Source organism: Phymastichus coffea, unplaced genomic scaffold (genome assembly GCF_024137745.1).
Source record: "Phymastichus coffea isolate CEN01 unplaced genomic scaffold, Cenicafe_Pcof_1.1 PCOF00112, whole genome shotgun sequence".
Classification (NCBI taxonomy): Eukaryota; Metazoa; Arthropoda; class Insecta; order Hymenoptera; family Eulophidae; genus Phymastichus; species Phymastichus coffea.
The window spans coordinates 318,207-336,424 of NW_026706923.1; the positions used below are offsets into that span (position 1 = coordinate 318,207).

General features: G+C 40.2%; 2 protein-coding genes across 4 annotated transcripts; both read left to right on the plus strand.

Annotated features, from left to right (window-relative positions):
* The first annotated feature begins 1,404 nt into the window (after nucleotides 1–1,404).
* On the plus strand, nucleotides 1,405–14,133 carry LOC131670602 (sialin-like). 3 transcript variants are annotated; one of them, XM_058946323.1, is made up of 12 exons: nucleotides 1,405–1,841; nucleotides 6,262–6,360; nucleotides 6,926–6,987; nucleotides 7,361–7,548; nucleotides 7,723–7,959; nucleotides 8,537–8,621; nucleotides 10,399–10,619; nucleotides 10,916–11,065; nucleotides 11,144–11,276; nucleotides 11,343–11,498; nucleotides 11,575–11,660; nucleotides 11,720–14,133. In XM_058946323.1, the coding sequence occupies exons 2-12, from the start codon at nucleotides 6,344–6,346 to the stop codon at nucleotides 11,954–11,956; spliced, it is 1,572 nt and encodes a 523-aa protein (XP_058802306.1). In that variant the 5' UTR covers nucleotides 1,405–1,841; nucleotides 6,262–6,343; the 3' UTR covers nucleotides 11,957–14,133. The 3 variants fall into 3 exon arrangements, with proteins under 3 accessions (XP_058802306.1, XP_058802305.1, XP_058802304.1); XM_058946322.1 differs by lacking the exon at nucleotides 1,405–1,841 and adding an exon at nucleotides 4,258–4,470; XM_058946321.1 differs by lacking the exon at nucleotides 1,405–1,841 and adding an exon at nucleotides 4,502–4,624.
* Nucleotides 14,134–16,050: 1,917 nt separating this feature from the next.
* On the plus strand, nucleotides 16,051–17,765 carry LOC131670571 (endocuticle structural glycoprotein SgAbd-2-like). The gene is made up of 3 exons (XM_058946278.1): nucleotides 16,051–16,205; nucleotides 16,576–16,790; nucleotides 17,171–17,765. Exons 1-3 carry the CDS (start codon nucleotides 16,185–16,187, stop codon nucleotides 17,487–17,489), a joined length of 555 nt encoding a protein of 184 aa, XP_058802261.1. The 5' UTR covers nucleotides 16,051–16,184; the 3' UTR covers nucleotides 17,490–17,765.
* Nucleotides 17,766–18,218: the final 453 nt, after the last annotated feature.

The following is an 18,218-nucleotide window of genomic DNA, read 5'->3' on the forward strand; positions in this document are numbered from 1 at the left end:
TACATACGATTATTTAAGTTATATGAGTAACAATGCTGTATGCGTGAGCTTGAATTATAAAATTTAAATAATGAACTTAATTTGCAATGAATATGAAAAAAAAAAATATATATATATAGGAGTCACATTGAACGGGAATTGAGGTTGCAACTGTTTTATATATCTCTTTTTCACTTACAAGTATTACAAGTATAGAACATTTAAAAGCTCTTACTCTTGATACAGAGCAGTAAGCTTTTGATCAAAGTATTCCTATCCGAGCCACAAATGTAGAAACGAGTAAGTTTATACAATTTCAATTCCATCTTATCATATCCTATCTTAAAAAATAAGTCGTCGATAGCCAGCATTGTGATTGGCTGATGTTAAAAAAGAGCGTTAAATTTTTAATTTTCATATACTCTGTAAATTTGTATTGTATATCTAGGAGAATGAGATTTATATTTCAGCAGTAAATTCAATTTATAAATAATTATCATAGATAATAATTTTGCAGGATTGGAAATATGCCGATAATAAATGGTTTTAAGAATATAAGACGTTCTGTTTTGAAATTATCAGTACAAATCGTTAATTTTATAGCCACCTATGATACTGAAATAAATATTGTCGTGTTAAAATTTGGTAGAAAGGGAAAGAAAATGAATAGAGAATACATTTTTATCTTTTTAACATTGTAAATTAAGATGTATGCGAGCAACGCTAACTAATTATTAGAATATTAAACCCGTTAAATTTGAAGAATATTCACGGGTATTTTCATAAAGGCGACAAAAAGCACACGATGTTAAATACTCATACTAAGATTGGAGTCATAAATAATCACTACTATTAAGTATGTAAATAAGTTTAGTGTTGTATAACAGTATAAGAGCTTTATCGATCGTAGGTTGAATTACTCTTTTAGCTCATTTTTCTGATATATCTTAAAATGAGTAAAAGTTCATTGGTTTTTGTCAAAAAATAGGTGCAAGTTTTATTTTTATTCATCTATGAATATTGATGTAGGTAATTCATTTTAAACAGCATGACTTATATTCATGCCCCTTAAAATCTCCAAGATGGCATAGAAAAGATTGAAATAATGTCATAAATAACAGAAAAATATAAAAATAAGAGTAAATAACAACAGTATTTGTTAATTTAAAAAAGGGGTACATTTAAAAAAAAATCTTTACATAACTTTATAAAATTAAATTTTATAAAACATCAAAAGTCACGCTGAACGAAGACCTTAACATATATTAGAATAAATCAAGAAGCAAAAAAAGGCAGATTGGCAAAACTGAACTAATTAAGGAGGGCCGAGAGAGAGAGAGAGAGTATGTGAGAGAGAGTAAAGGCCTAGAAATGCAGACGTGTCACGTGGTATAATACACATATATAATCTGTACGTCACAGCACGCATCTGCGCGCCGTTGCCAGTAGTCGAGGCGCAAGTCTGTTCTGTGGTCTGCACTTTAATGTCTGGTGAATAGCCAGCAGCTTTCCTCGCGAGCCTGAATTTTCTCGGGGTCAAAACCATCGTCAGTCAAAGAAAAGCTCTGCTGCTTTGCAAATCACGAGTAATATCTCGTCATACATACATTTATCTGTCGAAAAGAAGAAATCAATACCGGCCTGAAGATGGAAGTGATTCAGAAGCTCATAGGGTTGCTACTATAAAGGGGGAAGCCTACGAACCCATACCAACACAAAGTTTCTTGAGCGAGAAGGAATATAGACTGGCAACGAGAAAGGAAGGCGGCATTATGTCAACTTGGACGTCGAATGGGCGTCGAGTGAAGAAGCTCAGCGTTGTTCCACTGCCCCGATTAACCTCCTCTTCCAACGCTTATCAGGTTTGGATTTTCACCGCTCATACTCTTGTTATCGCCCTCGTTGCACAATATGCGATATCCCTTTTTTCCCTTTTTTTCCGTCTTCGCGCTACAACAGCGCCTGCGCAATTGATTTTTGGCAAATCTTCCACACGTACAATTTTCGATCGTTACGCTCGCAGCACGTGGATCGATCGCGAGCGGCGGCTCAATGTAGTGTGAATCGTCTGCCCGGCGAGGCTAGCTTTTTCGTATCATCGTGAGTCATTCATCACTGCCGGCGTGACGAAAACTCACTGCATCACTGATTGATGATACCGTGCGCTGACTATATCTTCCGACGCTCGCTTGAATTAAACTGACGCTTAGTTGGATTTCTTCTCTTTCGTTGGCTTTGCGCTTATCTTACCGGATTTCCTTTCCTTTTCGCTTTCATGAACATTTCGACAATGTATCGCTTTTATGATTTACTAATTATGCGCAACTTATTTGCATGCATCGAGTGTCACATTTTCCCGAGCTTCGTTTCCATTTTTTAGGCGTGCAAAGAAATGCAAGGTCAGCGAAATTACACGTTATGAAAATTCGCGTGACTCGTGACAACTTTTCAATCGAGCTTTCATTTGGTATGCAAAACTTGTCGTCTTGGCTTTCGAATGGAAATATGTTTGAGCCGATAACTATTCCTTTAACATGTTATTGAAAACTCAATATTCGAATAGTGACCGTGTTTGGTTAAAAGAATTGTTTTACGTAAGTTCAATGGCGCCGATTTGACAGGATGATTATGATATTACGTGTCTGTTAATTAACTGGCCATCAGATACGATAGTGTGTAATTGGACTTCCTCGTGTAAGTTCGTACTTACTGCAATATTCATGAAAAGCCGAACAAAACTTGATTACATAACGATATTGATATTTTTCTTACAAACGAAACTTGAGGCTCATTAGGTAAGTATAAAGGTGAGCCTTCCGATGACTTGGTGTCGGTGTTTCACAAAGGAAAGGGCGATTGAGTCCATTGATTGCACATCCTGACACTTGGTTATGAAATTATTCATTAGAGTGTAAATTTAGATCGAAGAACTAAGGACTTTCATAAAGTCAATAGATGCATATATTAATGTTTACCGGACAAAGCAAATTACTACATATATTTAGATCTTGATAAGGACTCACGTGTCTAGTTAGCTCTAACGTCATAAACGTAAATTTATCGTTACTAAATCATTTGTGTGCGTTCGCCTAATTGACTGATATCTATACGTATTGGTTTTATTTTTTAAATTTCCATACACATAACTGTAGAGAACCGTCAGCTAATTTTCTCCGATAAGCTGGTGGTTTTTAAAAATGTTCCCTCGAAAGACCAAAAGCAATGGATCGTAAAAGTGTAAAGAACGGCAATTTCATAAGAGAATTGATTTTGTCGCCAGAAGGCTAGTTTGTTATATTGCATGTTGTGTGTGTGTGTGTGAGACTTGTATTCAGCGTCGTGCAGCGTGAGCATTGGATTATAAAGGTTCTCCACAACGTGAACGATTAGCCGTGTCGTTATGTCCACTGTAGGCGCGTTACATAATTCGTCGGCATAAATCCAGCGCACATTCGTATTAAAATTGCGTCGAAAGGCTGCCAAATGAAAAAGCGCGCGTACGCATAGCGCGATCTCGTGCCTTTTGTCAGGCGACAACGAGAGGGATATAAACTTGAGACTTGCCATTGTTCGCACGCACGTGATTGAAAACGAGCGGCAACACGACTGGCCGCAATAATCCGACTCTTCTTTTCTTCGATTCGAGTGTCAATGGCGCCTGTATATAAACATTCGATCAATCTCAATGATGCGCTGGCCGATCCGGTCGAGCGACGTACAAACTCGACGAGAAAATTCTACGATCGCCGCGCGACGCCGATAAGGTACGTTCCTTTTGCTGCCTTCGATCGGGAGGAATTTTCATCGCTGAAATTGCCGCGGTGTCTCTCCTGTAACGAGCTTCTTTTCGATTCTTATCGTCCGCGCGCACGCGAGCAATCAAGCGGCCGATAAATTCCCGACTCATCGGCGATCTAATAAACGTCGATTGATTGCGCCCCGATCGTACGTGACTGCGTACAACTTTTATTAAACTCGCCCGAGATAGCGAAGCATTGACCCACATCCAACGGGTTTCCCATATTCCCATGGCACGTGCAATCGCGAGCCCGGCGTCCACGCTATCTGTCCGTTCGGAAGAAAGCGAGCGTGACAAAAGAAGGCCAAGCTCGGACGCGCGTCGGTGAAAACAAAAAAATCTTTGTCTTACGCGCTTTCCCGACGAAGCGAAAATGAAAAACAAAGGCCGAATCGACCTGCCGAGTGGACGTGTAAGATGTACAGATACGCGTATGTACATTTCCAGCTGTGGCTAGCGTCGTGGTCGTGTCGTGCCGTTGCAATATTGAGTAAGGTAGTAGTGAATACGCGGCGGCTCACGAGCCACGTTTCAGTCGCGCGCTAGCCATCGTCCAATTCGGACGTGTTGCAATACACACGACAGTGCGTGCCGTGTGGTCGTCGCGTGTGCAATGCGCAACTTTCATCCCTGCGACTTTCACGTATTCTCTTCGGCTGGCACCCTCCTCGCGCTCGCTTCTTGGCACTCGTGTAAGTTTGCCGAATCGATGCGGCGCGCATAAATTATAATTTTCTCAAGTTTCACGCGACGCTCGAGAATGAACGAGGAATGGGAAATGAGACTAAAAGAACTGAAGCTCAAGGGTGAATCGTGCGATGAAGGGTATATAAGGCGACGAGCGAGGTATGCGACGCGTTTCTGGAATTTCTCATATCGAAGACGAACAATGTCATTTCTCGGATCACGACTCGCCCGTGTATAAGGGACGACAGTTCACTTGATCGATGGTTCTCGAAAAGAGTGGACGTGGATCGAGCGTTAACGCGGAATCTTTTTCTTCGTTACACAAGCAGTGAATTTTACAAAGTCATAGTGATCTCACGCGCCGGCATTGTTTACATCGCGAGCGCACGAGCGAGCGATGAGAATTCGGCAATTGGCGTTTTTCGCGTTGCCACTACCCCACGCGGCCGACGAATATTTTCGTGTGAGTTACAATACAACGTCGCGGCGTGCAATTCGCGTACGTCAATGTACACGCAAAAGTCATAATTTCACTTTGCGCGAGTGCTATGCAAGGGAGTGGATCCCATTGTAAAATGAAACGGAACGAGATGTGATCGTAAAATGTACGTGCAATAGCGCGAATTGTTCGCGCAATGCAAAGGGTCTCTCGAGAAATGTACCGCTATCACGCGCAACAATCATGATCAATTATGCACCCATAGTCGACAATTTCTTTTTTCCTGGCTCATTAACGTCTGTAAATCTTCTGCGGCGTCAAAGAAATGTTTCGCTTTGCGTGCGATACACGTAAAACAATACGTAATCCGAAGGTTGCATTTCGCAGTTTAGCGGCACAATCAGATTTTCGCGAAAAAGAAAAGGAGACTCGTTCATTGCGACTTATGAAAGAAAAAAATAACAGAAAAGGGGGTACAATGCACCCTGCATTGCAGGATTATTCCAAAAGACTGTTTATACTTAAAATACTAGCATAGTAGAGAAACAGTCGACGCGCATACGTTGATTTTACGTACCATTTATTTCTCTCTCATGGCTTATCGCTCGAATCTAATTACAAAACGCGAACAATGTCAACTAGTTATATGTCGAGTCCATTTTTCCCCATCGTTGTGGATATTAGCGCGCACAGCGCATACGACTCAATGGAGTATGAAATTTTTTCTCATTTTTCTGTTTCTGTTCGGCTTTGAGGAAAAAAAAATAGCAACTTCTAATTCCCTCGAAAGCGGGGATGCATATTTGATGTGCGCGCGGCGGTGTTGAGCGCGCATTCTTCGTTTAAATATTTGTAAAAGACGTTGATCGTGCTGTCGAATGAGAAAAGGTTGTGCGTTTGCTGAAGGATTATGCTTGAAACGCTAATAAATTTCAAGCTCACGTGAGCTGTACGAAAAGAAGTAATGCAGTTATTTGTGTTTTTTTAAATGTGTTTATGCAAAGTATCAAATCATCTTGAAATGGTAATTTAGTTTAAGAAATACTCAAACAGTTTGGGATTAGTTAGAAAAAAAGTCTTACGAATAAGTATTATAATAAATCTTTAGAGTGAAAAAAAATAATGAAATGACTTTTGATAGATCACAGATTCCGTTTGGTTTTAATTTTTCACGACATTTTTCTACAACGCTAACTTGATATAATTTTCAAATAAATGTTATTTACTATCTATCACGTAAACCAATTTAGAGAAGTCATTAAAAGAAAACACGTGGTAACAAAGTTGAAGCACAATTTGAAATACAGCTAAATGGTTCGTATAATCAGACGTCAATGTGTACTTTGTCGTGTTTCAGAAATCAAGGTGATTTAGAATCAACTTTGGACAGCACAAGTCAACAAAAGAAATCCTATCGATCCGTCTCCATCACAAGAGAAATGGAGAGCTCCGAGAGGTTGTATACCCCCCCCCCCCCCTTCCCCCTTTTAAAGGCATAAACTTGCCAAACTACTAATACTAATGAAAAAATGACTAACGATCAACTCAATTAAACGTTAGATTGTTCAATTTTTTACCGGCAAGTTTTCCTTCAGAAATGTTTAAGAATTTAAATTTAATCACCGCTGACAAATTTCACTGTTGCACGCGGGGACGAATTGCATCTCGATCGGGGAACGTTGCGCGGTGCACGATATACTCAGTCCACGCAATCAATTACCTCATTGTCCATACGTTTTACGTAAGGATTCAAACGCGCAAACCCAACTAGTTGTTCGCATTCATTCTTTAATCGTATTTTGATTATTGTTGATCGATCGTAGATTCTCCGGTTTCACGCGTACTCCTTCACTTTATTCCTTTCATTACGCAACAGCTAAAGTCTAGAATTAACAAATGTTCCGTAACGTCGCTCGAAATTACAGGAAAGCTCATTGGATCGAATGTAGATGAAGACACAGTAGACGAAAGCAAGTATAAGCTCGAAAGTGTTTAACAGTATATACCTTATACATTCACAGGTACAACGTGCCACCACCTGCATACAAAGGATCATCAGTTAACTTCTTTCAAAGACTCGCAGGTAATTACACAACGTAGATTCTACGCCAAAGAGAAGCAACTCCCCTGCAAAAGTCGCAATTGTTCTGAGTTATGATACACGCCTCTCGCTCGCATTCATTTGATATGATCCATTGAAAACGAAGAACTTTGAGTAACAATGATGTTTCTATAGATGAGTTTTCGAAATGCCAAAACGTAAATGTCATCCATGCGATTACTAGTCGAATTTTTGCAGTAAATCTATTTTTCGAAACGTACGAAACATCATTAAAGTTCTGATATTCAGTTCATTTGTTAAAAATGGCACTGACTGTCAAAATTGAAACTGCCTGTAAACCGATTTATGTTTACATGAAGAAACGAAACAACTGATCTTCCTCTTGTGTGTTCAGATATGGTGCCGGCACGCGTAGTTTTGTATATGCTTTCATTTTCTGGCTTCGTCGTGTCGTTCATGATGCGAATGGACATTAACATTGCCATGGTATCCATGGTGAAATACCAGCCACAGTCTAATGTCTCCGTATCGTCTAATTGCTACAACACCAGTTCATATTCGGAGGAGTATAATAATTCTCAGGTATGTGTAAATCAATTTGTTTTCATTCATTGATATCAACAACAAAACGTTTCGTTATGAAAATTTATTGTTTCGCGCATTCGCAATGCACGTTATTGGACTTTAGTGACGAAATTATTTGTAAAATTCATTCGCCGATAATCAACAATATAGAATGACCTAATATTTTTTTAGACGGAGGGTGAGTTCGATTGGAGTCCAGAGATTCAATCAATCATCATCGGATCTTTCTACTGGTGCTACATACTATCACAAGTCGTCGGCGGCGTACTCACACAATATTTTGGCACGAAAACCGTTTTTGGTGGTTCTCAATTGCTCACTGCAATATGTAGTTTATTAATACCGGTCGCAGCTGATTTTCATTATGGTGCTATCATTGCTCTCCGCAGTATACAAGGGGTAGCCAGTGTAAGTTTAACGATCGTGTTAACAAGTTTGTTTATAATATTCGCGATTTATTCGTAAAATAATGCGAATTTAAACGTCCGTTATTATGTAAATAGCTACGGCGTTCATATAATTATTTACGCCTTTCTATCTAGACGTTATTAGCTTAGAGTGGTTATTTAACTCGCAAATAATTAATCTTCTTTATGACTCATCATACACAGTCTTGAGGTATTAATAAAAAGCGTACGAGTAAAACCAAATAAAAGTTCACGGTCGAGAGTGAAAGAAGTAAAAAAAGTAATCCATTGTATTTCGTATGAAATAACAATGCACTTATAATTTTTCCATTGAAAAAATCTCATATGAATTCACATAGAATTGATATTTATTAAACAAAAGAAAAAATGACTGACAATACAACGCTTACTCAGAGTTAACGTGATACGTATCTTGAATATGGCATTTCGCTCGTATTATCCTTTGAGGTTTTTTGATTTTTTGTATTCAGTTAAGAAAAATGCAATTATAAAGGAAAGCTCAGCTCTTAATGGTGTTGTTTCGATTTAAAAATGAAACTATTTCTTATAAATTGCAGGGTTTAACGTGGCCTGCTATGTATGCCATTGTTGGTCATTGGATTCCACTTAATGAACGGTCGCGTTTTATGTCCTCGTTCCAAGGTAATTTCCATTTGTTCTCAAAATATCAATAATAGCGGAACATATTTCGTGTGAAAAATATGTGTTTTTGAAATTGTTTTCGGCAGATTTAAACTGAAATTTTTTTCATGTGTTACAGTGAAACTTCAATACTTTTGTGAAACTATATCTTTTTCTTTTCACGAGTTTCCATATTTTCCATTTTACGATATTATATGTTTATGATAACTTGTGCTTATCACCATTTTGCAGATACACTTTTATCATATATTGTTGTTTGTTTAGTTTTTTCAGAAATGAGACTGCTGCTTGCTAAGGGTTAATTAATTAATTAATAATATTTACAGACAAAAATTTTCAAATTATTTTTTGTGCATTAAGATGGAAATTCATGAAATTTTGCTTGTTTCAGCATTTCTCTGATGAGGAATCTTTTAATTTTGAAAAATCCATGCAACTTATAATTGTAGATAAATATATTGCTTTCGAAATTTGTCAAAATATACGATTCGTTTGAAAACGCGTCTTTTATTAGCGTAAGCTCTTGCATTGCAGCAGTAACACAGACAGACAACATAGTGGTGACCAAATTTACGCAGTACGATGTGCTGAAGTAAAAAATGCAAGGTATACTCATCAGTGACCGCTCAACAGCATGAGAAAGGCCGAGTATACTTTATCATTTATGCTTGTCATGGCGCATTGATGTGGTGAATTGTTAATTGGTATACAAAAAAATTATACAGATTCATGTGAAAGACGAGTTAGTCGTAAGCCTTGAAAAAGTTGAATGTCATTGCAAGCATCTTGAAAATGAATGAATTTGAGTTGAGAGTATTTTTCAAAATTTGAAAAATTTTACCTCGAGTCAAATTACCATTTTTTTAAATATTACTGCTTTACATTAATAAATCTAATTATCATTTCAGGTATAGAAGTTTCATTGTCCCACTCATCATTCTTTCATTAAATTACTTTATTTAATACCTGAGAACATTGACAGTTTAACGAAAAAATTGACGGAAATCAAAGTCATGTTGAAACTCTTACTTTACTTTTATCAAAGAACTATTAAACTTTTGTAACTTTCGTGTGTAAAAGGTAACGGACTATTAGTCTGTTAATGAACTAAATTATTATCAATTTAGAAACATTTTGAGTGCGATAATAGCTTTTTGATTTTTTGATAAAAATTTCAAAACAATTTCAATATGACCTTCCGATTTTCGGTTAAACGATAAGTTACTTATACGATATTCTTTGCTGTTTTTTTTTCAAAAAAAGTTGTATTTCAAAGTAGTTAACTACCAAAAATCATAGTAAAAGAAAGTAAATACTCACTTTTATAAAGCAAAATAATTATAATTATACCATTGTCATCGTCATTTCATAACAATGAGGAAAAACATTTTAAAAAAATAGACTGAGATGGCAAGATTAATCCAGAGCTGTTATCATGTTTTTCCCTGGCATTGCAGAGAGTTCGCGTGCAAGCAAAAAGAATTGGAGAATGCATCAGACAGTGAATGTCGCGGTATATCGCTTCGATCACACGCACCTTCTCTCTTCCCACAAACACCACAATCATCTCCGGTGTGCGCGCCTCGCGAGCTGCTGAGCGAGACACCTGAATGGGACAAATATACCTGCAGTCATGCATATGTCGATCTGTCTGTGTAGAGTAATGTAAATGATTGTAACACGCAAAAAGAAAGAAACGAAAGAACGACGAAAATCAAAAAGAAAAACAAAATGTTCCCACGACATAATGCGGAGACATATTTCTATAATTTCACAGGATTCAGCTTTGGCATCGGAATCACTTATCCGTTGGCTGGCTTTCTCATAGCTCACTTCGGTTGGCGCACGGTCTTTTATACGACCGGCAGTATCGGATCGATATGGTGTGTGTTTTGGTACTTCTTTGCTTTCAACTATCCGTCAACCCATCCTAGGATTTCTACTCAGGAGTTTCAATATATACAGGGCAGCATAGGGTCTGTCATTGATACAACCGAGGTATGGTTTCAAAAAGAGTTGAGCTGTTTCGCTAAAACTGCGACCTTGAACTTGTAAGTGAGCTCGGTCTTACATTTCCAGCAATGTTAATGCTGGATGTCGATCGTACATATATAGACACTTGGAACAATAAGTGTAGTTTTATCGATTAAATAATGACCTCTCACGATGGCGCGCACAGCTCAATGATTGCTAAACAGACTTTGACTATTCCGACAAAACAGACAACTTTCTTTACCATTTTCACTCGCGATTTTGCAGAAGTAAACAAAGGTATTTTTCCATTATTTTTTCAGAGTCAGTCAGTGCCGTGGAAATCAATTTTAACGTCATGGCCTGCGTGGTCTATAGGCATCACCACGTTCGGCAGAATATGGGTTCACTACGTTTTTATCATTGCCGGGCCTGTTTACATAAAAACTGTTCTCGGTCTAAGTATCCAGGCTGTGAGTATTATACATTACATGCGAATCACACCAAAATCAATAAATAAATTTTTTTTTTTTTTTTTTTTTTTTTTTCAGAATGGAGTATTGTCTGGTACACCATTTATCTGCAGCTACTTCAGTTCAGTTGTATTCTGTTACGTCGCCGATTTGATCGTAAAAAAACAATTGCTGACACTCACCAACGTTCGAAAAATATTCACTATGATGTGTAAGTGTACCTACTATTTAAAAACTAAATGAATTATATTAAAAATGCACTTTCTTCTATCTATAGCTCAAGTCATTCCTGGAATTCTGGTTATGATAATTGGTTATTTAGGCTGCAGTATAGAATTGGCCTTGTTCGTTTGGTTTATCGCTGTGACACTGATTACGGCTGCTTATGCGGGAGCAATGGCTAATATTGTTGATATCGCCCCCAATTATGCCGGTAACTTGTATTTTTAAAGTTATCGTATTTAGTTTTTTCGATTTAAACGTTAACGGTATTGCATCGTTATTTATAGGTCCTGTATTAGCGTTCGCGCAAACAATCCACATGTCAGCTAGTTTTCTATCTCCCTTAGCGGCTGGCCAGCTTACCAAAAACAGCGTAAGTGTTTTTAAATCTCTCGCTTGAAATATAAGACTTAATAATTCATTCCTTCGTAGCAAGCACCGGAGGCATGGCAAAAAGTATTCTGGGTGACCGCTGGTGTGTCATGTTGTACTTACATAGTATACCAAATCTTTGGCACAGCCGACATCCAACCATGGAATTACCCAGACCAAAAGTTTCCACGCAGCACGTCTGATGACTCGCAGCCTCTTAACGATTCGCCCTCGCACAACTCCAACAAAAACAAAATCGTTATCAAACAACCAAGTAATCATTCCAACAAAGTATAAAACAAAAACAAAATATATTCGCCGGTATAGCCTTCTTATATTACATTCTCTGCGATCTTCCCTCCGTACTTTTTACTTACATATATAATAATATAGTACTTATGTGATCTTCACATATTATACTTTGATGATGGTGCTGCACAACACAAACGAAAAGGAATAACCCTATTAGTATTGATTAATGTTTAGTCAAGAGGAAGCAAACAAACAAATAACTGTAAAATATCCCTTCATTTTTAGCACGCGTAGCGAAGCTCTCTATACGTCTTTTTATATATGCAATATATTATAATAGGCGCTTGGTTCCGTCTAAAGTAAATGAGGGATACGTGCATTGAAGTTATGTGTAATCAAAAAATAATAATGAAACGGGTAAATACGCGCGAATTCATGAAGTGAGAAATGTGATACTTAACATTCGATATTTTTATTACATTAATCAATTTTTTTTTTCAGATACGTAAGTGTAGATTTTTGTCTTTTTTAAATTGGTCTCTCTTTTTTTTCTTCATTTTATTGCTCTCTATATAATTGCCTTTCTCGAAACGTTTTTAAACGCATACACGACATTATTCACAAAATACGTCTTTTCCGAAAACGAATGATTTCGTGAACATCGTGACTTTTTACTGATAATTTTGCAATAATAATACATGTATTTTTGTACTGTGTGAATTGATAAAACAGCCGTTGCATATACATAACATCTTATTTTTTATAATAGATGTATATTGGATTCTACATTTTCTCTGTTTATATATCATATGATGTTTACTTCGTTATTTTTTTTTATATAATTGAAGAAAATCTTCGTAAATTTAGAAGAAAAACAATTCAAAGACCGAGTAGTTATTATGTAGTTAGTTTCTTTATAATTTGTAAATTTATTTGATATTCTATTACCAGTTTTTGTTATTAAAAAAGCTTGCATTTTAATATATATATATATATGTTACAGTCTACACTAATGATATACACTCGAATCTTTTGTATGTTATCAATATTTAACATTCTTCTATTATAAATAATCTAAAAACTGAATGGCTGCTTTGTAGGAAATAATCATTCTCAAATAGCCGGGAGGATATAATCAAAATGATCAAATTATGTTATATACTTTCTTGAGATTCTTACAATCAGTACCAGTTAATTAACTCTTTCTGTTAAAATTATCATTTGTTTTATTCGAGGCTCGATTTTTGTTGTTTTTTTTAATTTGCAATGTTTAATATACTTGTGTGCTTTATATATTACTTATGTTACGTATTGTAAAACAAATCTATTCATGTACAACAAAGTCTGAATTTGATGAGTGTAGTATAATGTAAATGAAGTGTATAGAGAATATTACGGTTTTTTTCGAACGTGACTTTTGTAAAAATGTAAATCGTATAAAAAAGTATATAAATATTTCGTATCACGTTGTATTAACTAAAGCGTGCGCACTGTAAAAAATTTTTAGTAAGGTTAATTTTTAAATAAAATCAAACAGTAATATCATTATTATTGATTACAAATTCAGATTCTTTTCATTATAATATTGTGAGAGTGTAAATTTGACTTGTATAAATTACAACGTAATCAAGAAAAAAGTTGGCTACTTGCAACAATATTAAACTTATGGATTACTGAAACTTCAACTGTATTTTAAGAATATTGTAGCCTACCACTCAATAAATTTTTGTATATTCATATACTTGAAAAAGTTCAAAACTATTCTTGTACAATAAATATTATTAATAAATATTCTAATAAGAAATATTCACATATGAGGTATATTTTCAAATACAAAAAAAACACAAGAAAGTTACTTCATGATTTAAACTTGATGTTCAATAAATCATTTGTAGAGCGACTTTGACGTTAAATTTTTTACAGTGCAGCATTAGTGCCTTGAGGACCATGAGGAATATGCGACAATGGCTAGACCTTATTACCTTATAAGTACACAATTGATGTTACATTAGGCAGATAAATAAAACAAAATTAAAAACTACCAGACTAATTGAGCGCAAAGAAGCTGCGAAGATGATCTATAAAAAAATATCGTACGCCGAAAGCTCAATACAAAAGCAAATGAAAGTGAAAGAGTATACAAGAGTGAACATTAAATAATAAGCAGTTGACATGAAAAAAATAACTATTATGTTACTATGACAAATAAATTATTTCACTAAGAAAATGATTTTTGTATTTTTACTGATTAGCGCACACTCGACGAGCGATCATCTTATTGAATTTTCAAAAGCTCGATATCTTCGATGATTACTTCTTTCGCAACTGTTATGCAAATACTTGCACAGTTAGTTATCGTTATTTTATAACGTAAATGTGAAACGCAAATTAATAGCATAATTTGCCATCAAATAATAGGACATTAACGGCTCAACATAATATCCTAATCGGAAAGATTCATCGGAAGAGCCGCATGTTCTCATGGACGTTTTTCTGCGTGCTCGCGCTCTCACCTACATTTCGCAATGTTACTCAGCTTTCATAAGGAAAATCAATCTGGCTGCGCCATCGGCTGAACGTCAGGAATTTTTCCAATATCGAAATTAATCGCTCGGTCCCACGACGTACTGCGAGAGCAAAGTCGACCACACCGATTAAACGGTGAATTCCCGGCGAGCTGTCATCGCCGCGTTTCGCCATCGCGTAATTAGCGATAATGGCGCGCGACGAGCAAAGGCAGCCAATTGACAATGGGCGTTATCCCTCGACCACCGCAAGAATTTATCTATCGCGCGCGCGCGATAACAGCGAGATCGGCCTGCAATAACACCATTCCAGAGCCACGCGGATGGAACAATGGCGAAAATTCGCCTTTCGTAGAATCGCACCGAGGCGCCGCACCGATCGAAATACATCGCAATGCAATAATCCATTCTCAGGCGGCTCTTCGTCGCTGTACTCCCATGTGGCGTCGACGCCGTGCGGGCGGCGGCGGGCGTTCGCGAAAAAAAAAATTAAATAGCAAGAAAATGAAAAACGCAGCGCCAATCGCGTGCGTAACGCGAAAGCAGTGAAAGGAACACGCCCCGCGATCCTCGAGTCGTGCATCACTCGCGAAACGAAAGCGAGGCGCGAGCATCGCTGAGCAAGCACCGAGCGGCCCGCGCCGATTAATTTATGCGCGTTCGAGTCATTTTTCAAACTATGCGCGTTGATAAGTGTACGCGCCGTTGTCAATCATAGAAATTATATTCTCCCGACGAGCGTATCCTTTTCGAGTAGGCCGCTTCGAGGTGAGCGAGATCACTAATAAATAACACCGATGAAGATTAATACGCGCCGCTTCTCCGCGTCATACGTCGTCATATTTTTCCAATGCCTCGGAGATCGGTTCATTTATTTGTTCTTCATTTTATTTATACTTTCGCCGTTACAATTTTTTCGTGATGCAATCCGCGTCTCGTCAATGGGTCGTTTCGGATGTTCTTTTTTCGACGTCGGAGAGTAATTGAGGATCGTTAAAAGCCCCATTGAAGCGGGTAGCGCGAGACGAGAACATTGTTTCGACGCTCCCGCAAGGAAGAGCTGATAGCTTCCGTTGAGTAAGAGCGTGATTTAGTTGAGGATTTCCAAAATGTGCATTTAATAATCGCTGGACCAAGACTCGCAATCGTTATCTGCTGTGGTCTTTCTCGACAGGACTTGAAAACAGATCGCACTGCAAGGATTTTAGCTTATGATTGTCAAATCGCTCGTTGACATTTTGAAAACGCCTGTTGGCGCGGCTCTTGAAATCGAGCGAGGCGGTTGCTGTCGTCCCGCTGATCCTGCTCCAAGTCGGCCTTTCCCAACGGAACATAATAATATATATATATATCTTGAACGACAAGAGCAAACTCGGCAAGCGGCGACAGGAACTGGAAATGTTTGTCTCGGACGAGTAAACGAGCAGCTTCCGAAACTTGAGCAAGCAGCTCGTCAAAGCAAAAGAGAAAGAGATGATAGATAGCCAATGGGAAAAGAATAGCGGCGCGGATCATCCCCTCTGTGGCGGTTCTTGCGCGTCCTGCGCGGATTCGCTATAAATTCACAGGCGACTCGACCAGACGCTTATAATGCCTTAAGACAACTGCCGAGCAGCATTCGAGCTGACGCGCGCACTTTTTTTTTGCTCGACGTTGCCGTCACGAGTGCGAGGAAGAAACACGTGCCCTGTGCTCCAATTGTTGCTCGCTTGCTTCCCTCTCTTCGCTCGACCACCATCGCAAAAGCCATGGAGGCACGCGCTACTCTCGTGAGTTGCTACTACACATTTGCTATATTTCGCGGGTGTGGATTGACTTTTGGCTCGTTCCCGACGAAAGACTATTGTTACCTTTACAAGAGGTACTGACGATAATGATAAACGTTGCTTTTTCGTACTACCTTCGATTTCTCTTGTTGGCCGGATGAAAGTTTCATGGAACTTGTCGCGATTTGGCTGAAGTTTTGTTTAGCGCAGTATCGAATCGAATGGGACGACGTGAGAAAGCTTTCGCGCGCGGCCACAAAAAAGAGAACGAATAACAAGCCTTCGAAGCAGCGGACGACCCGTTGGCTCGTCGACGCAACAGTCGAGATCCGCGCGTTCCTCTCTCAAACGCTCAGCGTGTCTTTTTGCACAGGTACTGATAATCTCAGCGGCAGGCGTGATAAACGCGCAAAATCCCTACGATCGGCAGTACAACAATCCGCAGGCGCTGAACGCGCGTCGAGCGTACGGCAGTCCGCAGCCAGCGTTCGTCGGACAGCCACGCTACAATCCGGATTACTACGGCCGCCGCTACGCTATTTTGCGACAGACGCACCAGCAGGACATCGACGGCACTTACGATTTCAGGTGAGCTCCGTCAATTAAACGACTCGACGAGCGAGCGAACGCTCGCGGGAATGCCGTGGGAATGCCATTCCGCCTAACGAGACATTCCTCGTTGCTGGAGCAACGACCAGCATTCTTCGGTGTTTTCGATCGAGCGTAGATGGTCGACGTTGCCTTTGGGGTAGGAGGCAGCGTACGAGGCGTTGTTAACTTGGCGAAATGAACGCCGGTTAACGAGCGCGCATTGTAGCTTTCGACCGAAAGCACAGTTGTGGCTCGGAGAGGTTGATCGGCGTCGGGGGCGACGCCAGTGCGTACGGTATAATTAGCGCGAACGGCCGCGAGTCGCGTAGGTCGGATCACGCGAGAAGAGAAAATCAACTGCTGCGTGTGATTCACAGCTACGACACGGAGAACGGCATCCACGCAGCGGAGTCGGGCCGGCCGGTGTTCAAGGGCCAGCCGGTGGAAGTGGTCCAGGGCGAGTTCAGCTACACGGCGCCGGACGGCACGCCGATCCGGCTGAGCTACGTGGCCGACGAGAACGGGTTCCAGGCGCGCGGCGCCCACCTGCCCACGCCGCCGCCCATCCCGCTGGCCATACAGCGCGCGCTCGCCTACAACGCCGCGCATCCCGAGGAGGACGACTACCTGCGCCCCGGCCTCGCCAACCTCGCCAGCCGGCAGGCTTTCGACAGGCTCGGTTACCAGAACGCATAGCCGCCGCGATCTCCTGCCACCGCCCGCTGATCTCCCTCTGTCCGCAGCTTCTCCCTCGCTCTTCATCCGTGTATGTCCCCCTTAACGCCAAGCGTCTCTCTCCTGTGCGTCCCGGGCGGCACCGCGTCCGCGGCGACCGTTCGCCCGATCCGGCGTTGCGCAGTCCGACGTCCGCATCTGCGAGCGACACGACGAGGCTCCGGCCGACTGCGCTCCGCCGCGGAATGTACTTGTAAACTAACAGCAATAAATGAAACAGCCAGTGTTCAACCTTAAGCCCGAGGGAGCGATCATTCACGCGCGCGCCACGCCCGCCACCGCGAGCCACGAGGCGCGCCCATGTACGCGGACGGCGCGCGTCGCTTATTAATCGCCAGCGATAATTTGGTTGCGCGCGCGCGCAGAAAACATGTGGGTCAATGAGAAGCTCATCCTTAGCCTCGTAATGCATTCAGCATTCTCGAGCGCTACCAATTATAAAGGCGCGCGATAGGCGATCTTTCGCACTGAATGGAGGAGAGGAGGCCCCGCGCGCGCTTCGCACAATGGCGATCTCTCGGCGGCGATAGATCGCGCCGGCGCGGACGAGCATTGCGAAAGCAGCGCGCGCTCATAATCCACGGACCTCGCCCATCGCCTCGGCCTCGATCGGGCCCTCATCGAAATATCCGCGCGCGCGCGCGCGCGTTGCGCAAGCCGAGCGGCCGCCGCCTGCGGCGCGAACAATGG

Excerpts from the sequence above, each read along its gene's own strand:
- LOC131670602 (XM_058946321.1), top strand. The coding sequence starts at position 4,539 with ATGAACGAGGAATGGGAAATGAGACTAAAAGAACTGAAGCTCAAGGGT. Across the intron at positions 6,361-6,925 it reads GAAATGGAGAGCTCCGAGAG|GTACAACGTGCCACCACCTG; the intron begins GTTGTATACCCC and ends ATACATTCACAG. Across the intron at positions 7,549-7,722 it reads AGGAGTATAATAATTCTCAG|ACGGAGGGTGAGTTCGATTG; the intron begins GTATGTGTAAAT and ends ATATTTTTTTAG.
- LOC131670571 (XM_058946278.1), top strand. The coding sequence starts at position 16,185 with ATGGAGGCACGCGCTACTCTC. Across the intron at positions 16,206-16,575 it reads TGGAGGCACGCGCTACTCTC|GTACTGATAATCTCAGCGGC; the intron begins GTGAGTTGCTAC and ends CTTTTTGCACAG. Across the intron at positions 16,791-17,170 it reads GACGGCACTTACGATTTCAG|CTACGACACGGAGAACGGCA; the intron begins GTGAGCTCCGTC and ends TGTGATTCACAG.